The following is a 26,369-nucleotide window of genomic DNA, read 5'->3' on the forward strand; positions in this document are numbered from 1 at the left end:
ACATAATTGGAAAATTCCCTTATTTTTGAAAATTAAGCAATGACCTAAGGAGCCATGAAACCAAAATATTAAAAAAAAAAAATCACAAAATATAAAAATATGTAAAATATTAAAAACAAAGCAATATATATATATATGGAATACAAAAAAAATAAAAATGAAATTTAGGAAATGTTTTGTTTTTTTAAAGATTTTATTTATTTGATAGAGAGAGACAGCCAGTGAGAGAGGGAACACAAGCAGGGGAGTGGGAGAGGAAGCAGCAGGCTCCTAGCGGAGAAGCCTGATGTGGAGCTTGATCCCAGAACACCAGGATCACTCCCTGAGCCGAAGGCAGACGCCTAACGAATGCGCCACCCAGGCATCCCAAAATTTAGGAAATATTTTGAACAAAAGGATAATAAATATAAAATATATCAAAATTTGTGAGATAAAACTAATGCTGTTTTCAGAGGGAAATTTGTGCCTTTAAGTGACTTCATATAAGAAGAAAATCTGAAAACCACTGATCTCAGTATCTGCTATTAACTGAATTATGTCCCCTCACTCCCCCCAAAGTCATATGTTGAAGCTCCAATGTCACTCTTTTGTACACAGGGCCTTTATGGAGGTAGTTAAGATTAAATGACATCATAAAGGAGGGGTTAGGGCTCTGATCCAACAGGATTAGTATCCTGCTAAGAGACATCAGAGAGCTCACTCCTTCTCTTTCCACCACGTGAAGACATAGTAAGAGGGTGGTCGACTGCAAGTCAAGAAGAGTCCTCACCAGGTTCACCAGAACCTGACCATGCTGGCCCTTTGATCTTGGGCTTCCAACTCTCAAACTCTGAGAAATAAATTTGTGTTGTTTAAGCCACCCAGTCTAAGGTATTTCATCATGGCAGCCCAAGCAGACTAACACAGTATCTATCTCAAGAAATTTTTAAGATTTTGTTTATTTGTCAAAAAGAAAGAGAGAGAGAGCGTGCACAAGCAGGGGGAGTGGCAGGCAGAGGGAGAAGCAGGCTCCCTGCTGAGCAAAGAACCCAATGAGGGACTCAATCCCAGGACCCTGGGATCATGACCTGAGCAGAAGGCAGACACTTAACCGACTGAGACACCAGGCGCCCCAACTAATAACATTTTAATAAAAATTTCTCAAAGTCATTCCAAATGTTACTGGAAAATACTTATATATAACTTAATCATTATAATAAACCACTCAAAAATGAATTCTTTAGTGGGTCCCTAAATGATCCTCACAGAAGCCACATTGACCTAAAATGGCTGTCAGTGCAGAGACTCTGTTATGAGACAAATGCTGAAAGCACCTACCTAAGCCTAGTGTACCTTTTAAAATGTAAGAGCAGCGAATAATGATGTAGCCATAAAATAGGACCCCATCTGGTTTTAAATGTTTTTGGCTAAAGTCTGAATACTGCTTTTAAAATCTTTGACATTTTTTTTTAAACAATATTTGGTTCTAACACATGAGCATGGAATATTTTTCTACTTCTGTGTGTCATCCTCACTTTCTTTGATAGATGTACAGATCTTTTACTTTTACCTCTTTGGTTAGATTTATTCCTAGGTATCTTATGGTTTTGATGCAATTACAAATGGGATTGATTCCTTGATTCCTCTTTCTGCTGCTGAGAGACTACTTTGCTTAGCGAAATAAGTCAGAGAAAGACAAATACCATGTGATTTCACTCACATGTGGAATTTAAGTAACAAAACAAATGAAGATAAGGGGGAAAGAAAAGAGGCAAACCATAAAATAGACTCTTAACTACAGAGAACAAAGTGAGGGTGGCTAGAGGGGAGTGGGTTAGATGGGTGATGGGGATTAAGGAGGGCACTGGTAATGATGAACACTGGGTGTTACATGTGAGGGATGAATCACTCAATTCTACTCCTGAAACTTAAAAAAAAAATCTTTGGCAGTTGTATAAAGTACAGACACAAAACAGGCCTTATAACTAGCAAAACAGGAAGAGAATACCTTAACAAAAAAACAACAAGAAAAAAAGGATGCTTAGAACATAGTAATACTTAACCCCATACGTACATCCTTTTGTGTTACTTCACCATGGCTTTTTCCACATCTCCACTTCAGCTTTCTAGAGCCCACTGGATCAGCCCATGTATAAAATACTGCTTTTCCAGGAGGGAGGGAATCTTCTATTTCACTGAGAGAACTATCATAAATAGTAAAAATATGCATTAAATCAAGTGCAAGCATATGAATATACAAAGAATCTAAAATAACACTTAGATTCTGAGTCCACTCACTGAGATTTGTGGCAGTTCTGATTAAGAGTAGATTGAAATTTATTTTCCTTATACAATAAAAAAGAGGTTTTCTTTTCTTTTCTTTTTTTTTTAAAGATTTTATTTATTTATTTGACAGAGAGAGACACAGCGAGAGAGGGAACACCAGCAGAGAGAATGGGAGAGGGAGAAGCAGGCTTCCCGCTGAGCAGGGAGCCTGATGCGGGGCTCGATCCCAGGACCCTGGGATCATGACCTGAGCTGAAGGCAGATGCTTAACGACTCAGTCAACTAGGTGCCCCTGAAAAAGAGGTTTTCTAAGAAAATGAGAATATTTCAAGGGAAATATCTGTCCCACTTAGAAGATAAAGAGTTTCATGTTTGAAACTTTTTATTTATTTTATTTATTTTAAAGATTTTTTTATTTATTCATTCGACAGAGAGAGAGACAGCTAGCAAGAGAGGGAACACAAGCAGGGGGAGTGGGAGAGGAAGAAGCAGGCTCCCAGCGGAGAAGCCTGACGTGGGGCTCGATCCCAGAACACCAGGAACACGCCCTGAGCCAAAGGCAGATGCTTAATGACTGAGCCACCCAGGCGCCCCTGAAACTTTTTTTTTTAAAGATTTTATTTATTTATTTATTTGAGAGAGAGCACGAGCAGGGGGAGCGGCAGGCAGAAGGAGAAGCAGGCTCTCTGCTGAGCAACGAGCCTGATACAGGGCTTGATCCCAGGACCCTGGGATCATGACCTAAGCAGACACTTAACAGATTGAGCCGCCCAGCCATCCCTGTTTTTGAAACCTCTTTGTGAACTTCTGTTTTAATACAAATGAATTGTGGAAGAAAACTATTCCAACTATTATATATACTAAATCTAAGAGAATTTTTGAGAACTCTTTCCTAAGTATTGGTCTTATTCTGGCAAAAACAAGACAGCTATTTTTTTTTTAATCTTAAGACAAAGGCATATAAATCTAATTAATTCAATCAACTCACAAAATAATTCCCAGAAAAACAAAAAATTGGAGAAGATACGAACCAAAGAAATAATAGAATATTAACTTTTTTGAGCTGAACCAGCAGCAGACTCCGGAGGTTCAATGGCAGGGCATTACACAAAATTAATATAAATGGGTATCATCCTAGACATATCTTTGTAAAAAGTTTAAGTTTTAAAGAAAATATAGGGAAATCTGCCCATAAACATGTAGGAAAATCACAGTTTACCCACAACGGAATAAAAATAAGACTGGTCTCACATTTTTTTGTAATATTGAATGCCAGAAAACAATGGAGCAATGTCTACACAATTTTGAGAAAAGAGGTTAGGACTTAAAATTTTATGTCAAATTGTCATTAATTGCAAGAGTAAGATTCTCAAACAAGCAATAACATATTATCCACAAACCCTTACTGAAAAAGTAACTCAAAGTCTTTTTCCAACCAAGCCAGAGGCACCTGACTGGCTCACTTTAAAGATGGTCTGGCTCTTGACCTCAGAGTCCTGAGTTCAAGCCTCACATCAGGTGTAGCCATTACTTATAAATAAATAAAACTTTTTAAAAAATTGGGATATAAAAATATTAAGAAACTAAACTAGTCAAATCAACTTGTCAAATGCCAAAAAAAGCCTTGAATAAACAGTTTTGAAAAGCTAACCATCTTATATTAATTTGAGCCAAAAATTTCAAATTATATTCATAAGAAACTGGGAATTTGGTAAGAGAAGCTGAAAATGTGAACGTGTTCCATTTTTTCCCCATGGGTCAATTAGCAGATTCTGTTTCATTCTAAATTTAAAATGCATCGAAATCTTCAAGAACAAAAAAGTAATTATCTACAACAAACACAGAATTTATATTTTCCAAATCATCATTAGAAAAAAATAATCCATATTACCAAAAAAAGGCAAGGAATCTTAAGTTAGTTAATAGAAGGGCTACAAATGCGTTAAAGATCTTTCTTAAAAGAAATGGATTCTAACATTACACAATTAGACAATAACCATAATTCTCAAGAATATTTATAGTGCATCTAAATGATGGGTCATCAAACATTTATTAAAAATTATTTAAGGGTAAATTTACATGCTCACAATAGCTATTAAAAACAAGAGATTCAGAAATATAGATAGCAACAGTAAAACTGTGATAAGAAATGCAACAAAATGTTGACAGTGTTAAAAAAAATGTTGACAGTGTTGGGATTTCAGGATTATGGTTTTCTTTTCACAATTTTTCTATGGAATTAAGAAAATTGACAGCTATACTTTTTATATGCAGGAAACAATGAACAACCATATTAACAACAACAAAGCCAAGGAAGAAAAAGCAGAGGAGAAAATAGCCCTATGGGCATTGTTTATTCCATGAAAAAAATATCAGATGTAAATGTAAAACAGATAAATTTACAAATATTGATATTGAGAAATGCTTTTAATTCATATAAATTGTAATCTGTTTAACTCACTGCAGAATATTTCTTACAAAGAAAATTCATCTCAATATTTCTCAGATAGGCAATGGGAATTCAAAGAAAATAAAACTGGAGTCCTCAAAATGCCAACTATACATACGTACAGTCTTAAACTCACAAGACAATGACAATGAAATGTGACAAATGCTTTAATCTACATACGCAAAGGTACAACTGAAAACTGGTGCACAGATTAAGGTAGTGGGGAAGGGATCACAGGCAGTAGAAGCTTTTCTGGCAGAAAGGAGCACCAAAAAGGTGAAAACACATGGAAGGACAGAAAGCATTCAGGAAACCAAGACTTGAGCTTGTCTTAAGTACANNNNAAGAGAAATTGTTGAGAAAAGTAGCTGAGAAACATATTTTATTTGAACAGAAATGGAAAGTCACTAAAAAACTCTAAACAAGACACAGACAAGATTAGATTTAGTATTTCTGGAAACCTACCTCTGGTGGCAAATGGAGGATTAAGTAGAGACATGAGCTACAGAGATGCAGATTAAAAAATCTACTCAAACAAGAAATTTGGGAGCCTGAACTAGGATAATTACAGGAAAGACTAGACAAGCGGAGATTTTTAAAAAATAGTTTAACTATGTGATTGAGTATGTGATACTATTACTTATCAGAACATTACAACTATTAATTATGTGATAATGAGGAGGAGGTAGCAGCCTGAAGCTCAAGAGAAGTGGTCTATGTTGGAATACAGTTTTTGCGATCACTGGCATACATGACTCTGGAATTAATGAATGAATGAATTTGTTTGTTTGATAGAGGGGGTGGGGGAGGGGCAAAGGAAAAAGAAGAGAGAGAATCCCAAGCACATTTTGTGCTGAGCGGGGAGCTGGACTCATGACCCTGGGATCACGACCAGAGCCGAAACCAAGAGTCAGACACATAACCGACTGTGCCGCCCAGGAGCCCCTCAATATTCTTTTAAACCACAATTTCAGGTTCTTGATTTAACAACTACAAATAATTTTAAACCTAAATCTAGTGTTCGTTACTACAGATTGTTAATTTTATAAATTTCCATTAAGATCGCAATTTTTTTAGGTTTTAGAATTTCAATATAAGATCACATTCCAGTTTCTCCCGTATCCATTACTTTTACAATTTTAACAGTGGAGTAGTTAAGATTTCTAAACACTTTATATCTGAACTGTATAGATAACTGTAAGGTCAAGGCCACAGATGAGACTGAGAAGTCTCTAGTTCAGCTTCAGCCAGGCTCAACCAGTTGTCAGAGAAACTACGGTGCCCTCCATCATTCATAGTATATAAGGAATTAACTTAGCTCCTCAGTGTGGCTCTAGAACATTACCAGCCATACACTATCCTTGAGTGAACGGAAAAAAGAGTTACTCGAGTCATTCTCTGTAGGTCTTAATTCTGAACACTATGAGAAAGGCTACTTGGCGTACGTGGATTGAAGGGCAAATAAACTATTTATTTTCATCGGTTATGACCAATCAACTCATTATTTTTGTAAGAAGGATAATCATAGAACACAGGCTTTCCTGTTTCTCAACATCTTCCACAAATGAGAAAACTGATAGGGCAGGAGGAGTTCTAGATACTTGCTAGTCCAGCCTTAGGCTCCTTACTCAATGCTTATTTGATCTTAACCAGTGGTTAGAAGTGTACATTTAGCAGTGGAAGGAAAGCATAAATGAACTCATGAATATAGGCTTACTGACAAGTGACAGATGAAAACAAAAAGAGCAAAGTAAATTCAGGAAAGCCTGGGACCAAGTAAGAAGAGGAACAGAAAGTTACATAAACTGTCACAGTACTAGGAGGATATGATATCACAGCAAATTAAAACAAACGATGTTAAGAGTAATCCTGGAAAATCAAGATTTAGATACAGTCTTTAGGGAAGCTTAAAAATGTAGCAGTCCTTTCCACCCACACCCATCACAGCAAGAAGAGGGTATCTACTGCTTGAAAAAAACCTAAAGTTTCAAAATTTACATTATGTTCATTAAAAATATGAAAAATGTAAAAAACAGACCAAGTTCTTATGATAAACCCTGACATTTCTTCACCAGATTCTACAATGATCAAGCTTTTGCCATACTTGCTTCAGTTCTTCCATTTTTCTTTTTAAAAGTAATGAATGCCACTAATCATCAGAGAAATGCAAATCAAAATCACAATGAGGTATCACCTCACACCTACTAGAATGGCTATTTTCAAAAAAGACAAGAAAAGAAGTGTTGATGAGGATGACTGCTGGTGGGGATGTAAACTGGTGCAGCCAATGTGGAAAAGAGAAAACAGACGTTCCTCAAAAAATTGAAAATACAACTACCATTTGATCAAGCAATTCCACCTCTGGATATTTATCCAAAGGAAATAAAAACACTAACTCAAAAAGAAATCTGCACCCCCACGTCACTTCAGCCATTATTTAAAATAGCCAAGACATGAAAATAACGGAAGTGTCCATCGACGGATGAATGGATAAAGAAAATGTGGTGTATATATACAATAGATTGCTATTCACCCACAAAGAACAAAGCTTTGCCATTTGTGACAACATGGATGGACCTCAAGCGCATTACGCTAAGTGAAATAAGTCAGACAGAAAAAGACCAACACTGTATGATCTCTATGTATTTATAAAAGGGGTCTAAAAAGCCAAAAACACCAAAGGAAAACAATGAAAAACTCCAAACACATAGATTAAAAAAAAAAAAAAAAAAGTGGTGATGGTTGTCAGAGGTGGGAGGTGGGGACAGGGTGTGAAGTGGGTGAAGGGGTCAAAAGGTACAAACTTCCAGTGAAAAAATAAATAAATCATGGGGCTGTAATGTACAGCATGGTGGCTACAGTTAATACTACTGTATTGCATATTTGAAAGTTGACAACAGAATTTTAGTTGTCATCGCAAGAAAAAAAATTTGTAACTACGTGTGGTGATGGGTGTTAACTAGACTTACTGTGGTGATCAATGTGCAATATATACAAATAAATCATTATGCTGTATTTGTGAAACTAATATAAGGTTATGTCAATTACATCACAATTTTTAAAAAGTAAAGTACAGGTATTAATGTCAGTTTTACCCCTACATACTTCAGTATACCTTCTTTAAAAAATTGTCTTTAATGTCATTATCAGTGATTTATTTTTAAAGGTTTTATATATTTGAGAGAGAGACAGAGCTCACGCGCATGTGCGCATGATTTGAGCGAGCATGAGCAGGGGGGAGGAGCAGAGGGAGAGGGATGCTCCCTGTTGAGTATAGAGCCGGACCTGGGGCTGAATCCCAGGATCCTGAGATCATGACCTGAGTCGAGGTCAGACACTTAACCAACTGAGCCACCCAGGCACCCCGTCAGTGTTATATTCTTAAGAAATCATCATAAAGTCAATGGCCCATGACCTAGACTCTGCTAAAATCAGGGGGATACTGTATTTGTGATAATCTTCTTACCTTTGATTGTACTGAACAATGTCACTCTTGGTGTGATTTATTAATAGGAATGGAGCTGCTCCATCATGATAATCTGAAAATGTAATAACTGTAGAATGCTCAGCCAAATTAACTTCTGCTATAATACCTCCAAGCTAGGAAAAAAAAAAAAAGGAAAAAAGACAAATATTCTCTTACGTGATCATTTTTCAAAGAATATTAACTAATAACATTCAATAAGACTATTCATAACTTAATACATTTTTTGATGATTAAGAAAGCAAGTCAGGATTTTCTACTGCATATCCGGGAAACCATGAATCTCAATTAGTGTATACAGATGGGTCAAATTCCGTATGTTCTAGTATTCTAGGCATTCTAACTTTCTGTTAAACAATTAAATTGTTTTATGTCTCTGTTTCTTTTTAGTACTTTTTCCCTTTACATAAAGAAATGTTTGTTCCTTTTTGGTAAAAGGGAAAAAAATCCAAGATACAAACAAAATTACGAGTAAGTATATAATAGCTTCTCTAATCATACCCCCCCCACACACACACACATCACCCACCTCATTATCCAGACGCAATAAAATGCAATTTGCTTGCTTGTTAAAATGTATCTTTTTGGGAGGGCCTTGATTTCTTTCAACTTGAATAAGAAGTGCATTAGAAGCATCCTCGGGCCAAAAGGGGATACACTAAAACACATATTACACACATTTATTTTTTTAAATTTCATCATCAAAATTTTATCATTTTAATAAACCCATCAGGATAGACTTAAAATAAATGTCTTTCAACACTGCTCTAGTTATTCGGTTGCTTGGCTAAAAAGCTACAAACTGCCAACTTAGAGCTGGGACACCACCTGTGGGCACTGTGAGTACAGGCAGTGCTGGGTGGGAAGTTGAGGAGCTGTGGTAAGCGGAGTGCTGGTGAAGAGATTTCAATGTGGTCCAGAGATCTAGAGGAGGGATGAAAAATCAGCATATAAAAGCTGAGCCCAGAAGCAAGTGATCAGTTTAAAACAAGGGTACATTCAGTTCCTAAAAATCACAATCAGGTTGTGGGTATCATTTGGTAATTAAACAATAGCCAAAGTACATGCAAATGTTCAATCAGGTCATGGGTGAATCTAGAGTCCTGGAAGTCCAACAATGGTAAAAAAAAAAAAAAAAGTAAAAGTAGTATCTAAAGTTCAGAGTAGGAAACAGGCTCAAAACCTTAAGGAACAACATGAGCATCAGTGATCTGGAATCCAAACTAGTAAAACAAGAGACAGTCAACTCCCTGAGAGAGACAAGTTCAGACAACAGGAGCAGAAACAAAGGAAAGAACTAGGAGAAGAGGAAAGGAGAAGCAGCGTGGTCTGTAAGCTATTCTGTACACCCTGCCTTACTGTGACAGGCCCCCACCAGACCGATGACTTCACATACTTCAGTGTAACTGTTCATGTGGGATACCCATCAGCACGACATGACCTGGAGCAATGGAGGAGGAACCTGGATCCTAAAGTCAAGTGCCTTAGCTTGTTAAAGCCAGCCTATTCAACCTTAAGAGGTAACTAATGGAACTAGACATGAGACACGGTTAAGGCTGTAAGAGGCTTAGAATCTCCCACTCAGGGCTTCTTGCAACCTAGCAGGAACTTAAATGGGAGAGTCAAAGGAGCAGCAATACTAACTGAAGCGTCATACTTCCCATGAGGAACGGAGAAGACTAACAATGATGTGCTCTCTGGATATTCCCAAGCCTGCTTGGGTAGCCTTGGTTTAAAAATGTATGCTATGTTTAGCAATATACACTGTATTGTTTTAAAGAGTTATGTGCTCAAAATTTTGCAACTAGAGAAAGTGCTAATGTACTTGTCTTTTGTAATGGGAAAAGAGAGATCTAAGTAAGTTTAACAAGCAACATAGGCAATAATCACAAGTACACATCTTAAGGTTGACCACTATATGCCAAAATTGAAATGTAAAAATTGTAAACTAGCACAAGAAAATTTATCTTAAGAAAAGCTGAAACTGAAAACAAAAAGAAACAGAGAAAGTAAAATAAAAAATAAGTTATGCAGTTGTAATTGCACTTCATGTAAACAAACTGTTCAAAGACAGAGGCTGTAAGTCAGGTTTTTAAAAAGCTAAGGCCCAACAATGTTATCTGCAATAGACATACAAATCAAGACACAGAGCTGCTCTAAGTATGGAAGAAGATACACCTAGAAAAATAATTAAAGCAAAACAAAGATGGAGTTGGTAATCTTAGCATCTGGACACAGAGAGCTCTACATCCAACAAACCAAGAACCCTAGACCTAATGAGCACACGTGGAACACTTGCAAAAATAAAGTATATATTCATTCAGTAAATATTTATTGAGAACCTACTAATCACTGTTCGAAACCATCTAACAGCTCTTCACTTCATGCAGAGCAAAAGCTAGAATCGTTGCAATGGCTCCCAAAGTTCTGCATGATTACTCTTCATCACTGTTATGCCTTGTTCTCCATTACTTTCCTGTCTCCAGTAATACCAGCCTCTTTTGCTATCCCACAAACATGCCAAAGTCCTTCCACTTCAGGGCATCTACCCTGGATGATCCTTCTGCCTCTAATGCTCTTTCCCCAGATATCCACATGGCTGAGGATTCCAGCTCCTGGCTAAAAACCTATGTGTATTTTTTTCACATCACACCACAGGCAAGTACAAAGGCCTTATCCGGCAGGCCTCACAGGGCTAAGCTGCCCCCCTCACAGCAGACTAGGTGCACAGTCAGCATACAACAGTCTCAAGGACCCAGCCCTCACTTCCAGCTATGCATTTACACGTATCTGAATTCCTACCTGAGGTACCTTCATTCCGAGGCCTCTCTATCATGGCCCATGGCAGAGGCCTCTTTGAGGAACCTCCCTGCCAGACCTCTTTAAAAGGAGAGAGGGAGAACCTTGAAGATGCTTTTTCTCCCCTCTCAGTGTTCAGTACTTTTCTACTCCTAGCTCTTCCCCCTTGTTATTGTTCATCTCCTAAGCCCAGAAAACTGGAAGAGCCTTTTGTTCAAGGCTCCCTTGACAGTGACACAACCTCCAAGTCTGTGCTGATCCACATGATCCCTGACCAGTGCTCTTCCACAGGGAAAGTAGAATAGGGTGGGGAGAGCTGGCGCTTTCTCCAGTTTAGTCTCTTGCTTATACTATGGCAGTAAGTGACTAAAGGCTTGACTGTTACTTTCATTTTGAGTTGCTGTCCTAATAGCTACTCCAAACACATGGCAGCTCACTGAGCTATCAGCAACTGCTACCTCCCATATTTCCTACAAGTCTGCTCAAATATGACCTCAATGAGTCCTATCCTTGACCACCTTATATAAAATTATAGCCCACCCTGAGCTTGCTAGAACTCTTTAATACTTCAAACCCGTCTTATTTGCATTTCCCCAATTAGACTTTTCACCTTTAACCATATTATACATTTTACTAAGTATGATATTATTAATGTTTCCACACACCCCACCCCATGAAACGTAAACTACACAAGCACAGGAACTTGTGGTTCTTTTAATAGATGTTATCACAAGGCACCCAAGGAATACACACAACTATTCATTAATAAATGAACAGGCAGATTTTAAAAAGGTAGAACTTCTGAAAATAAGAAATATAATTATTCAAATAAAAAACTCAACTGAAGGCTTAATAGCAATTTAGACAGAGTAAAAGTAAAAATTTATTAAAGATATACATGTAGAATTTATCCAGAATGCAGGAAAGAGAGCTATATAGATGGAAAATACTTTAAAAAATGTTAAGAGACATGGAAGATAGAATATGGAGGTCTAGAGTATATCTGATTAAAGGCCAACTGAGGCAAATGAAAGGACGAAGAAGAGACAATATTTAAAGAGACAATAGCTGCAAATTATACAGCAAGTATGAAACAGGTCGATTCACAAATCTCAGAGCATAGCATCTCACGTAGGATATATAAAAAGAACCCACATGTAGACAAACAGTAGTACGACTACAGAACATCAAAGACAAAGATCATGAAGACAATTAGGAAGAAAAATGACCTCTAAAGGAATGACAGAATCACAGAATTCAACTAAAGTGGAAGCCAGAAAACAGAGTAAAATCTACAAATATTGAGGAAAAAAACAGAGCAGATAAGCAAGAGAAATTATCATAAAAGAACCATGACAAAAACTTTTATGGATAAACACAAACTGATGGCATTTGCCTCCAAAATGAGCTCTGAGGGAAAATCTAAAGAATGTCAAGAAGAATAATCCCAGCAGGATGGTTTAAAAGCAAGAAGGAACAGTGAACAAAAACAGCAAACACTTCTCTTATAATTTTAACGTATTTAGAATATAATTTCTTCAAAAGTAAAATATTCCATCAACCTCAGACAATCCTTTAGAAAGCTCTTACCCAGAGGTCTAATAGCTAAACATGGAGTAGAATCAAAATTTCATTCCTAAGCCACTACCGTCTTAAAATAATTGGCTTAACTTATTCCACAAAGGCATTCCTAACAGCTTCACAGAAAGAGTAAATCATTTCCTACTCCTGATAGCATTTATACCTTATCTAGTCATCTACTGCTGTATTTAGCCTGCTTGGTTACTAGTTGTTAAATATCTATTTCCCTTATCAAGCAATGCATTCCTAAACGACAAGCCTTGGTTTTTAAAAATTAAATCTAGAGCCTGATACAAATAAAGGGGGAGGGGCAATTAAAAACTTACATAGTGGTTTCAAGTAGTTAACTTCAAGGAAAAATGAAAATCCAAAGAGGTGCATTTTTGAAATACATCTACCCACCTGCTCCAAATCAAGAGAGAGCCATTTGTCATTTCCCTGTTCAGCTACTGATATATGGTATTTGCTTTTGTTTTCAATCATATAAAAAGGGGTAAATGTCACAATTCTGGTAATGTTAAAACTGCTGAGGTCTATAGTGACACCAACCTAAAAGGAAAAAAATTAGCATTTCAAAAACTGTTACATTATTACAACATCCTTATAAAAATTAAGTAGTCAGTACACACAGTTTAAAATACAAGTTTCTCCATGAGCGAAGAATGAACTCACTTGATAGTCCATTTTCAGGCCTTTACATTTAACAGCTCCATGACTACCAACAGTATCAATTGAAAACTGATCCGACAATTCACTATCAGTTACCATAAGCTGAACCTAGGAAAAAGTATTCCAAATACATTACAATTTAGGTACCTTTAAAAATTCCTACCTCAACTGATAAATTTTTTGCTTTTTGTATAAATATTATATTACTAATGCACTAAACATTTTCCCATACTAAATTCTAATGTTTTTGACCTCAAATATTTAAATGTTATTTCTACCTGTTTCATAATATTCTTCAAGACTCAAAAATTAAAGGAGTGAAAAGTAGCTAAAGGAGAATGAAAGTTTTCAAAAACTTACATACCTTATTATTATTAAAAAAGTGCTTTGGTTGAAAAGAAAATAGAACTGGCTTTTTATAATTAGGTGGATGCTTCCGATGAATTCCATCTGCTTTATACTGTAACATTCGACTGGTTTTATTGACCATCCAATAAGGACTATGAAATGCCACAACTGTCTGGCCAGTATTATAAGTCACATGGATAGCAATATCTAAATCAGTCTTTTCTATTTCTGTAACACAGGTAAAATTGATGAAACTAATATCTTGCTGATTAGGTTTTATATGATATTCACTTTTCCAATCATGATTAAGATAGTCAAGTAATTTTAAATGTAGTCTGGCTTTATCCAACTGCACAGTACAAATATGGGCTGAATGTCCTTCATTTAGAGTATAAACTTTATGTTCAATCCCCTGCAATAAAAAAAATACAGTCAAATGTTAAACATGTCAGAATAATATGCCAAAAAATTCTATTTAATGATTCCAAATGTCATACACATAAGGCTTTTGAAACACCTCTGCCAGAACAAGTCAAAAGACTTATATTTGAGTTCTAACTCTGCCAACTGTGTAAACTTCTATAAATTGAGATTTGAATTACTGTATTTATAAAATGGAATAAATGCTCTACTTCAAAGGACTACTGTGAGGATAAAATTAAATAACACAAAGTAAAACTATGCTGGAACTAATCAACATTATGAAACAATGTAATTAGTAAAATACTTAAATAAATGTTATCCATTAGTGATTTTAGTTTTGAAAACTACAAGATGAAAAATGAAAAAAATGACAATAATTCAAAATAAGCAACCCCTACTAATTCCTGTTCTTGCTTTTTAACAATCCCTCATCACCCATTTCCAATCACTGTCTATACTACATCTTCTGTATGTCTCAAAACTGTACCCTTATTAGTTCATGTCACTGTGACCTCTCACTTTAAGAGTCTCCTAACTGCTCTTGTCCCTTATGACCCTCTCTCCATTCCACGGCTGAACTGTCTTCCTAAAAATTTAAAATATCCTTTGGAAACTAGCAAACAAAATGTGATCTCTAAAAGTATCAAATTAAAAGTTCAATAAGAATGGGACATAGATAGATAGTACATCACCAGTTTTTCCATTATCTCTAACTTGATTCCTTCCTGTTGTTAGAACACAGGAATTTCTTAAGATTTTAAATTACTTAAAGCAAAAATTATATAAATTATTGATGCCTGACATGTTAAGTAATATTTCACAAAATAAGAATAGCAGTGGTTGGTGGTGATATGAGAGAGGAAATAATTGGCAACCATGCGCCTGAGAGGCACTATGCAAAGTCCTTTACATGTATTATCTGATTTGATTTTCCCCATATCGCAATCATGCAAGTTTTATTACTATTCCTATTTTATAGACTAGGACAAAGGATTTAAAAAGATAATACGACTTGCTTAAAGACATAAAGCTAATAAATGATAGAACTAGGATTCAATCTCAAATCTGATAGCAAAGTACAAATTGTTATGGTATCTGGTATCAGATACTATGGTATCTGCCAACCATACGGAAAATTGATAACCTTAAACCATAGATATGTTACCTTCCTCCCCCGAATTTATCAGACAAGTATACACATAGTAAATCCCAATTATTAATAGACAAAAAAAACTAGTAATTAATAGACTACAATAAGGAACTACTCTTATATTTGAAAAGCATGGCAAATGGAACATTTACATAAAATCTTAAGATGAAAAGATCCCTGTTATAACAAACGGAAGGAATGAGATGTAATCTATTAAAACAAAAACCACTTAAAAGAAAAAACATCTTTACAGGGAATTAAAATCCTTTTTCAAAAACTAGCATGAGAATAATATAATGTAGGGTGCTTTTTCTATCTATTTAAGTCTAGTATTTGAATATTAAGACTAATTCTCATACTTGTTTCAGAAGTTAGTGTCCATCTTTTAAATATATATTAAATGAGATGTACATGCACAGAATAGATTTTAAAAATATATACAGGCATACCTCAGAGATACTGAGGGTTCGGTTCCAGACCACAACAATAAACCAAGTATCACAATAAAGCAAGTCGAGTGAATTTCTTGGTGCCCAATGCATATAAACATCACATTTACACTACACTGTAGTCTAGTAAGTATGCAATAGCATTATGCCTAGAAATCAATGCATACACCTTAATAGTTTATTGCTAATAACGTTAACCATCATCTGAGCTTTTAGCAAGCCATAATCACTGATCACAAATCATAACGATTAAGAATGAAACGTTTGAAATATTGTGAGAATTACCAAAATATGATACAAAAACACAACGTGAGCAAACACTGTTGGAAAAACAGTGCTGGCAGACTTGCTTGACACAGGGTAGCCACAAACCTTAAATTTGTAAAACACAGAGTTTCTCTGAGAAGTGTGATGAAGGGAGATACGCCTGTATCCTAAACCTGAGATGCTATCTTCATCTGAACATGCGACTTTCAGATGAAGTAATTATAGGCAATTTTTATTAGCCCTATTTTCTAAATTTTCCCATAGAAATATATATCATTTTCATAAATGATTTAAAAAATGGAATATCACTTTTGTGCACGTAGTTTATATTCAATTTAGTAGCCATAATTCTATGGTAAATCAGTGGAAAAAAATTTTTTTTAAAAAACCCTTTTTTTATAACGATGGAAACATTTTTTTTCCATGTGAAAAACATCTGCACTACCCATTCACCAGTACTATCATTTTTATGAGAACATTAAAACATTGTTTTATTGTTCATAATTTTGAATAACGAAAGCTACAAAATCAAAGACAGGAAGGCATTAAAAAAAATTCTAGAATACCTCTATATAATAAGCAATTTTATAAGGAAGAAGATTTCGTAGCAGGATAGGTGGCCACAAATGCATTATGTATGGTAAGTCCCAACCATCTTCTGAATACACTGACAGAGAAGCCAAATTATCTTTTTCTGGGACAATATGAATGATAAATGGTTTCTTAGCAGTGTTTTTAGATCTACATTTCTTCTTTAGAAAAGTGCCATCATTTTTTATAATTTCTTCAAAGTCAATTCTTTCACATGTTTGATAGTCCTCATCTTCTGGCTTCAGAGAAAGGGGTGATCTGCGTAAAGGTTGAAACAATACGTCTTAAAATGCTTTAAAAGAAAACATAAATTAGGTGATTACTACTTTGGAACAATGAAATTACATCATTCCCCACTCTTGTAATACGTTTTTTATAAGTTCGCATTCTTCTTGAGATAGCAAAGATAGACTGGTAAATAGATATTTAACTATCTGGAAAACTAATCAAGTTATTTGTCTCTTAAGAGGAGAATATTTTTCTTACAAACTTACTATCTTAAAAGTTTATAAGATAATAACTGGTTTCCTACAGAAAATATGTAATTTTATAGATCATATATGCAAAGCAAACATACACAACTATCTGTTGGTTTGCACATTTAACTTAAAAATGTTGGCTTTCCTGAATAAGTGGTCCTCACAGGAAGTACATGTCATGACTGAATTCATAAACTAAAAACACATTTCCATTAAAAAAAAATCATCAGCTTTTCAGTGTAAATCAAACAAAAGCTTTCAATAGATATTTAACTGCTGAAACACTGGGCACAGTTGCAGAGGTGGCTGCAAGAAGATAGTGATAAAATCATGTAGGATTAATTCTTATATTTAAATATCACGCTCTCTGTTTACAATTATAATTTAATCATTTTTCAAACCTAACATGTCCAAATATAAACACTTAAATATTTTTATACTTGTAAAACCAATCATCTATGATTGTGACACTATCCCTTACAAATGAACTGTCCATACTATCTCCAGCCAAGATTTTGTCCTCAGCCCTAGTCCTAAAACTTTAAATATCCACTACACACTTCTATAATGATGTCCGACAGTGACTTAAATTTGTTAAATTGAACTTTAAACAGTCCATGCCCGTTTCTCTGTGTGTCCCTTTTCAGGAACTTTCAAGTACTAGCACTCTGAACTATGAAAGAATATTCGACTTTTCCATTTCCACTGACATATACATAAATCTAATCATAGATCAAATCAGTTATCAGATTTAACCTATTTTGTCTTTACATTCTCTCTGTAATTTTCATTCTCTTTTCCAGTCTAATACTTAAAAACTTATTTTTCTCCAAATTAAACTAATGTCAATAAATTCATCCTGATTATCAAAACATTTATTGGGCTCATTATTTAACAATGAGAAGGTAAAACTGGAAATGAACAAATGAGTAAGTCCTTCTTTACACTGTATTACAGAGATCCCAATTAGGTGGGGGAAGCAATGTTAAAAGAGAACTAATGCACTGTGATAGGTACAAAAAAACATATGTACACGGCAGACTGACGGCAAGAGAGTATGGTGAAGTCTTTCTAGACAGCTGCAGAGCTTTTTGCAGAGGTAACAATTTTTCCAAAAAGCTTTATTCTGAAGAGAACACCTGAATTCGAGAAATATGCAAGGTTAAAGTTAAAGGAAAGTTTAAGAAATGAGTATGAAGAAAACGTGAGAGAAAGATGGTCAATGGCAAGAGGTTCTGAATGAGAAGAGCTATTAGAATGAAAGGTCTTAAAATAGACACCAAACGTTCTGAGAGAAGAAAGAAGAAAAAGAGCATATTCAACATACAGGTAAAATTAACATAAATGGGGGCATGAAAATGAGGGAGCAAGTACCTTAGTATGAATTTAAACTGTTTCAAATGCACACTACACTCTAATCATGCCGCAACTATTTTTTATAGACACATATAAACCCTGTGCTTGCAGGCCTCCTAACCCTCGTTCATGCAATTCCTTCCACTCAAGACTGCCCTTCCCTGCTATTCCGCACATTATTATGTTTGACCTTTAATTCATGTATCTCTCCCAGGAGTTAATCATTAATACCTGCTTTGTTTTCTGTGGTTTCCTGCAACTCTACCTCTTCTGTAACTCCCTCCCTACAACCCCACTGTTCTTTTCCTTCTGTATTTACATAATGTATCAATCTCTCAAAGGTCGCAGCCATGAATAATCCATCTTGGCATCCCAAAGTAGTGTCTTATACACAGAATATCTGACAAATATTTGTTAAATGAATTAAATTTAAAGATCAATATATTTAAATTCTCCAGGGAAAGGTAGCCATTTAACTTAAGACCTCATATCTTAAATGCAAGCGTACCTATCTATATCTAAGAATTGGATTAGAAACATATCTAACGTGAAATATAAGCTGGCTCATCGTTAATAATTCTAATTAAGATTAATTAATTTCCATTTGACAAATTAATATTTAGCCTTGAACAAGAAAGTGTAAAGATACTGTAAGTTTTCTCTTCTATGGACAGAGTCACAAAACATGTAACGATAATTTGTTAAAAATAAAGCAAAATGCCATTAACTTTTCTCATTCAAGGATGAAATAAGTTTCAATTTCTTCACAGAAGTTTTTAAACATATCCTAATCTAGTCTTGTAACCTTTAAACATATCTTTAATCTAGTCTTGTAACCCACCAAAAATCCTTCCTAGAATAAGGTCAGATATTATGAACAACTACATGGATGTTGTTCTCGCAACAACAGAATTCTTTCCCCAGCAAATTTGAACTACGCAATAAAACACTCATTAGGGTTAGAAGGTATATGTAGTACAGCACTCCTTGGAACTAGCAGATCTACTAACTCAAAGAATGTGCCTATAACTGCTAGACTGCTCTCTAAGCATGAGGGAGCCAATGTGGAACTCCGGGCAGGGACGAGAGGAGAGGCAGAGGGTATCTCAGAATGGCTTGCAGTTCTGCCTCCTTCTGCAGCACTGGTCTGGGCCCAGGGCTAGTGTGTGTGTGCTGAAATGGTACTTAGACAAACTATAGTGCTTATTCTCAGGAAGACAGTATTTTCCAATAGAATTCATTATCCCTGTAAGAGATTATTTTCAACTCCTAATATCCAGAATCCCTGTTCATTATGATATTAATCCTATAATTTTAAGACCAGCCCATCATTAGCATTTTCTAAGAATTTTAAATATAAGAATTTATATCAAGTTTAACCTTATTTTTACTATTTAAAATTGATATATATCATAATTTACAGTGTAATTCTATCACTGAACAATTAATAAATATGTAGATAAAAGATAAAATATTATGTTTTCTAAAGGGATTTTTTTAAAAATTCTATTGTAAAACATTTGAAAAGTAAAAAATCACTTCATAAGAGTTGCATATAAATCCAGAAGCTACCAATCATGCTTAATTCAACATTTTCTAAAAATCATATATAAATGATTATAGTTATGGCAGCTATACTGTAAGCATATAATAATTGTATTTACTAGTAAAAGCATAAGTAATTTATATAGTATAAATTAAATACATTAAATATTTTTTAAAAACCAAAAAAAGTTTTAGCGTGCTTGGAAGGTTAAGTTAGACAAATTATTAACAAAACAGATTTGATTAAACTTTGATCACTTAAAGACAGATATCCCTACAAAATCAGAATTTAAAATTCTATAAGACACTTTAGAGCAAATAAAAAGGTAAGGAAAAGCAATCACCGGTAAGATGTTAACGGTATGTTGAATTCACTTCCAGGTGAAGCCGTTCCCAATAAAGTGTTCCCTTCATAAACACAAAGTGGGATTGAAAAATGATTTTTAATCTGAGAAAGAAAAATAAATCATATTTAGCACCATTAAGACTCTAAAGACATTTTTTTTAAATCCCATCAAAATATCCCAATAAAGAAACTCGCAGGCAGTATTTACCTTATGTAATTTAGAAAAGAAACAAACACACTATTATTTATCCCAAAAAATGCAAGGAAGGCCAGCAGTTTTATAGAAAAGGTGTGTGAAAAACAAAAACTTTAAAAATCCTAGAAGGAACTAAGTATGTTTTTGACCTTGAGATAAGTCTTAACTTCTTCAGACAAAAATAGAAGAATTCATGGGAAAAAATATATCAAAATTTGAGATGTCTGTATGACAAAAGTGGAAAAAAGGCCACAGGCTGGGAAATGAGTGCCTTTGTACTTCACTGTTGTATGCTGCTCATGGAATGAGATACTCTCCATGCACTTTGGAGAATATCTCCTCCATCCCACGAGCAGCATACAAAAATGATATAAATGGTAACATTGCTTTGATTAATATATATTATTAGATAAACTTCCAAACACATTTACCTTTGAGATGGATAAAAACAAATCGGTTAATAAAACCACTTTCATATTCTAATCTTTCTCTTAGTAAAATCTTATTTTAAAAAAATCATACCAAAATGGAAAACATGCTGAGAACTAAGAACTGAAACATGGATAACCCTAACTAAACTCTATCTCTAGATAAACTGTTTGCTCTATTTGAAGAAATAGGAATACATTTAAGTTTCTATAAAAAATACCTAAAAGAAATTTAAAATTAATACATAACTATTTAAAAAATAAAAAAAAAATCAACAATAGAGAAGTAGGCCACACAGTCATCTTTTAAAACAGTTAACTACAGATCAAAAAATTGAAAGGGAAGAATTTCTGCTTTCAGCCATGATGGAATAATAGAGACCAGATAAACCTTCCCAATGTAGACAACTAAAACACAGGGGAAAAAGAACCCACATTAAACGATGGAGTTCAGAAATTGGGCAGCATACAGCACAGGAAAGAAAAAAAATTAAAAAGAAACCACAAAGATAAGTCCTCAGATTGCCCCAGTTGCTGCCTCAAGTTTCTAGAATACTGTGTAGGAGAAAAAGAGAAGTCAAACAGAGCCCAGTCTGCTGGAGTCAAAGAAACAGATATAAGAATTTGGGGAAGCCAGTGTTTCTTAAACTCACAGCACACTGAGGAGCGAGGTACGTGGAGAGAGAAGAGTTACAGATTTAAGAGTGTCCCCTGTTGTCAAAATTTCACATTGGTACTGACTGGAATATGCACATGAGTAAACAATCAAAGGCTCAGTAAAGACCGATGACCAACCTGCCCTCAATAGGAGTTCTCCAGAGCAGCTCATGTCTCCTCCCTCCCACAGTGGACCTGAGCAAAACCTTATCACCGTGCACCCACTTCCATGTTCTCCTGCAACAGGAGTCATTCAAAGTGGTGTCATTATCCTTGCAGTGTGTAAGGAGACCCTACAGTAGCCAGCATCACTTCAGAGTGACTGGTGTGACCGGGAGAGGGGAAATAACCAGACACACCAGTTCAACAACAGCCTCAGCAGTGGGCTGGGGGCAGACAACTGATCTGAATGTGGGCCTTGCCCACCAACAAAAGCTTCCTGGGGACAAAACAGGGAGAGTACCCTACAGTTCAGTGTGACTACAGCTCTGGCAAAAGCCTGGTCTGAACCGACTCAACTTCAAGGTGGCCCCAGACTGGCCCACTAACAACACAGGGACTAAACCCTACCCACAACAGGCAAAGAGTCATTGCACACAACTGAACTGAAGGCAAATGCAGCTCAGCCACAACAGCAGGGCACACATAACACACACAGGACACACCTCTGAAGTGCCACATTCTGGGTACCAGGGGATATTACATTGGAGGACACTACAGGACTTCTTCTTCGTAAGGCCACTACTTTCAAGATCAGGAGACATAGCTGACTTTCTTAACACACAGAAACAGACACAGAGAATTAGACAAAATGAGGAGACAGGGGAATAGGTTAAATGAAAGAACATGACAATCACAGAAAGAGAGCTAAATAAAATGGAGACAATAAGCCTGATGGAGAATTTAAAGTAATGGTCATAAAGATACTCACTGAACTTGAGGAAAGAGAGGAGGGTCTCAGTCAGACCCTAAACGAAGTGACAGAAAACATTAAAAAGAACCAGAGATGAATAACTCAGCAAATGAAATTAAAAATATACTAGAAGGAATAAATAGTATATCAGAGGAAGCAGAAGAACAGATCAGTGATCTGGAAGACAAAGCAATGGAAAGCACCGAAGCTGAACAGGAGAGAGAAAAAGAATATTAAAAATGAGAATAGGTTAAGGGAACTCACTGACAAGGTCAAGCACAATAACATATGCATTACAGGGATCCCAGAAGAAAAGAGAGAAAATAGGACAAAAATTTATTTTAAGAAATAAGAGCTGAAAACTTCCTGAATCCAGGGAAGGAAACAGATATGCAGATCCAGAAGGTACAGAAAGCCCCCAATAAAATCAACTCAAGGAGGTCCACATCAAGACACACAGTAATTTAAATGGGAAAAATAGTGATAAAAAGAACATCTTAAAAGCAGCAAGAGAAAACAGTTACATACATAAGCCTATCAGCTGATTTTTCAGCAGACACTTTGCAGACCACAGAGAATGGCACGATATATTCAAATGCCGAAAGAAAAAAAACCTGCAACTAAGAATACTTTATGCAGCAAGACTATCATTCAGAATAGGAGAGATAATTTCCCAAACAAAAATTAAATGAATTCATCACTGGTAACCCAGCCTTATAAGAAATGTTAAAGGGGACTCTTTAAGTGTGAAGGAAATACCATAAGGAAGAGTAAGAGAAGACCAAAGACAGTAAAACTAAGTATATCTATAAAAATAAGTCAAGTGATTCACAATGTAGAAGAACATAAAGTATGAAACCACATACTTAAAATGTAGGGAGGAGAGGAGTAAACATTTAGTGCTTTTAAAAAAGGTTAAAAAAATGGGTTCAAACTTAAGAGACAATCAACCTAATATAGACTGTTACAAGCATAAGATGTTACATATAAACCTAATGGTAGCCACAGATCAAACACTTGTAATAGGCGAAAAATAAAGAGAAAGGATTCCAAGTGTATCATTAAAGAAAGTCAGCAAACAGAGAAAAGTGCAAGAGAAGAAAGGAATCGAGAACTACAAAAACAACCGTAAAACAAGTAAAAAATGGTGATAAGTACATACCTATTTAAGGACTTTGCATGTAGGAGACTAGATGCTCCAACCAAAAGACACTGGGCAATGGAATGTATAAAAAGCAAGAACCATCCATATGCTGCCTACAACAGAAGCATTTCAGACCTAAAGACTTATGCAGAATGAACACGAAAGGATGGAAAAGCATTTATCATGCAAATGGAAGTGAAAAGAAAGCCGGGATAGCAACATTTACATCAGACAGACAGACTTTAAAGCAAAGACTGTAACAAGAGACAAAGAAGGACACTACATAATCATAAATGGAAAAAGCCAACAAGAAGATTTAACAACTGTAAATAGTTATGCACCCAACATGGGAGCACCCAAATACATAAAGCAGCTATTAACAAATATAAAGTAAGTAACTGATAGTAATACAATACTTGGGGACCTTAACACCCCACTTACATCAATGGATACATCATCCAAACAGAAAATCAACAAGAAAACAGGAGCTTTGAATGACACATTGGAATAGATAGATCTAACAGATATATTCAGAACATCCCATCATAAAACAGCGGAATACACATTCTTTTCAAGTGCACATGAAACACTGTCCAGAACAGATCACAGACTGCCATAAAACAAGTCTCAATAAATTCAAATATTGAAGTCATACCATGCATCTTTTCTGACCACAGTAACACGGAACTAATCAACCACAAGAAAAAAATCTGGAAAGAACACCAATACACGGAGGTTAAATAATATACTACTAAGAACAATGAACAGGTCAACCAAGAAATCAAAAATTACATGGAGACAAGTGAAAATGAAAATACAAAGGTCCAAAATCTTTGGGATGCAGCAAAAGCTGTTCTAAGAGGGAATTTTACAGCAATACAGGCCTACCTCAAGAGGCAAGAAAAATCTCAAAAAAAAAAAAAAAAACATAACCTGGGTGCCTGGGTGGCTCAGTGGGTTAAGTGTCTGCCTTCAGGTCAGGTCATGATCCTGGGATCAAGCCCCACATCGGGCTCCCTGCTCAGTGGGGAGTCTGCTTCTCCTTCTCCTTCTCCTTCTACTCCTCCCCTTGCTCGTGCACACACTCTCTCTCAAATAAAATCTTTTTTAAAAAATGCTTAAAAAAAAAAACCATAACCTTACATCTAAAAAAGCTAGAAAATGGACAAAAACCAAAACCAGTGAAGGAAGGAAATAATAAAGATTAGAGAATAAAGAAAACAGAAATTTAAAAAAATAGATCAATGAAACCAAGAGCTGGTTCTTTGAAAATATCAACAAAGCTGATCAATCATTAGCCAGACTTGTTAAAGGAGACAGAGCACTCTCACACAAACAAAATCTGAAATGAAAGAGGAAAAATAATAACCAACACATTACAAGAGAATATTATGAAACATTATATGCCAACAAACTGGACAACCTAGAAGAAATGTAGACATTCCTAGAAACATATAACCTACCAAAACTGAAGCAGAAAGAAATAGAAAATTTGAACAGATTGATTACCATCAATGAAATTGAACCAGTAATTAAAAACATCCTAACAAACACAAGTACAAGATCAGACAGCTTCACAGGTGAATTCTACCAAACATTTAAAGAAGAGTTAATACCAGTTCTTCTCGAACTATTTCAAAAAATTAAAGATGAAGGTAAGCTTCCAAATTCATTCTATTAGGCCAGCATCACCCTGATACCAAAACCAGATAAAGACACTACAAAAAAGAGAACTACAGGCCAGTATCTCTGAAGAACATAGATGCAAAAGTCCTCAACAAAATATTAGCAAACTGAATTCAACAATGAATCACACAAAATCATTCACCATGATCAAGTGGGATTCATTCCTGTGATGCAAAGGTGGTTTAATATTCACAAACCAATCAAAGAGACATATCACATCACCAAAAGGAAGGATAAAAACCATATGATCATTTCAATACATGCAGAAAAAGCATTTGACAAAGTACAACATCCATTCCTGATAAAAACCCTCAGCAAAACAGGTTTAGAGAGAACATACATCAACATAATAAAGGCCATAAATGAGAAACCCACAGCTAACATTATCTCAATAGTGAAAAACTGAAAGCTTTCCCCCAACACCAGGCACGGGACAAGGATGTCCACACTCACTACTTTTAATTCAGCATAGTACTGGAAGTCCTAGCCACAGCAAGCAGACAAGAAAAAGAAATATAAGGCATCCAAACCAGTAAGGAAGAAGTAAAACTTTCATTATTTGTGGATGACATGATGCTATATATAAAAAACCCTAAAGACTCCATCCAAAAACTACTAGAATTGATAAATGAATTCAGTTAGATCACAGGATACAAAATCAATATACAGACATCTATTGCATTTGTACACAATAATAACAAAGTAGCAGAAAGAGAAATTAAGAAAACAATTCCATTTATAATTGCACTAAGAACAGTAAAATGCCTAGGATAAACTTAATCAAGGAAATGAAAGGCCTGTATTCGGAAAACTCTAAAACACTGACAAAAGAAACTGAAGATGACACAAACAAATGGAAAGATATTCCATGCTCATGAATTGGGAGAACAAATATTGTTAAAATGTTGATACTACCTAAAGCAATCTACAGATCTAATGCAAGCTGTATCAAAATAGTAACAATAGGGGCACCTGGGTGGCTCAGTCGTTAAGCATCTGCCTTCGGCTCAGGTCATGATCCCAGGGTCCTGGGATTGAGCCCCGCATTGGGCTCCCTGCTCAGTGGGAAGCCTGCTTCTCCCTCTCCCACTCCCCCTGCTTGTGTTCCCTCTCTCGCTGTGTCTCTCCGTCAAATAAATAAATC

The 26,369-nt window shown here is 35.4% G+C and overlaps 1 protein-coding gene across 2 annotated transcripts in view; it reads right to left on the reverse strand.

Annotated features, from left to right (window-relative positions):
- Positions 1 to 26,369, reverse strand: part of VPS13A (vacuolar protein sorting 13 homolog A) — a 225,628-nt gene that overhangs the window by 51,526 nt on the left and 147,733 nt on the right. For both annotated transcript variants that reach the window (XM_040620229.1, XM_040620230.1), the window contains exons 46-53: positions 20,200 to 20,303; positions 16,451 to 16,733; positions 13,612 to 14,007; positions 13,251 to 13,355; positions 12,981 to 13,127; positions 8,728 to 8,856; positions 8,181 to 8,314; positions 2,054 to 2,183 (exon numbers count right to left, since the gene is read on the reverse strand). In XM_040620229.1, coding sequence (XP_040476163.1) covers positions 2,054 to 2,183; positions 8,181 to 8,314; positions 8,728 to 8,856; positions 12,981 to 13,127; positions 13,251 to 13,355; positions 13,612 to 14,007; positions 16,451 to 16,733; positions 20,200 to 20,303 — 1,428 coding nt within the window. The remainder of the gene's footprint in view (positions 1 to 2,053; positions 2,184 to 8,180; positions 8,315 to 8,727; positions 8,857 to 12,980; positions 13,128 to 13,250; positions 13,356 to 13,611; positions 14,008 to 16,450; positions 16,734 to 20,199; positions 20,304 to 26,369) is intronic.

The sequence above is a fragment of the Ursus maritimus genome, unplaced genomic scaffold, assembly GCF_017311325.1.
Source record: "Ursus maritimus isolate PB19 unplaced genomic scaffold, ASM1731132v1 scaffold_34, whole genome shotgun sequence".
NCBI lineage: Eukaryota > Metazoa > Chordata > Mammalia > Carnivora > Ursidae > Ursus > Ursus maritimus.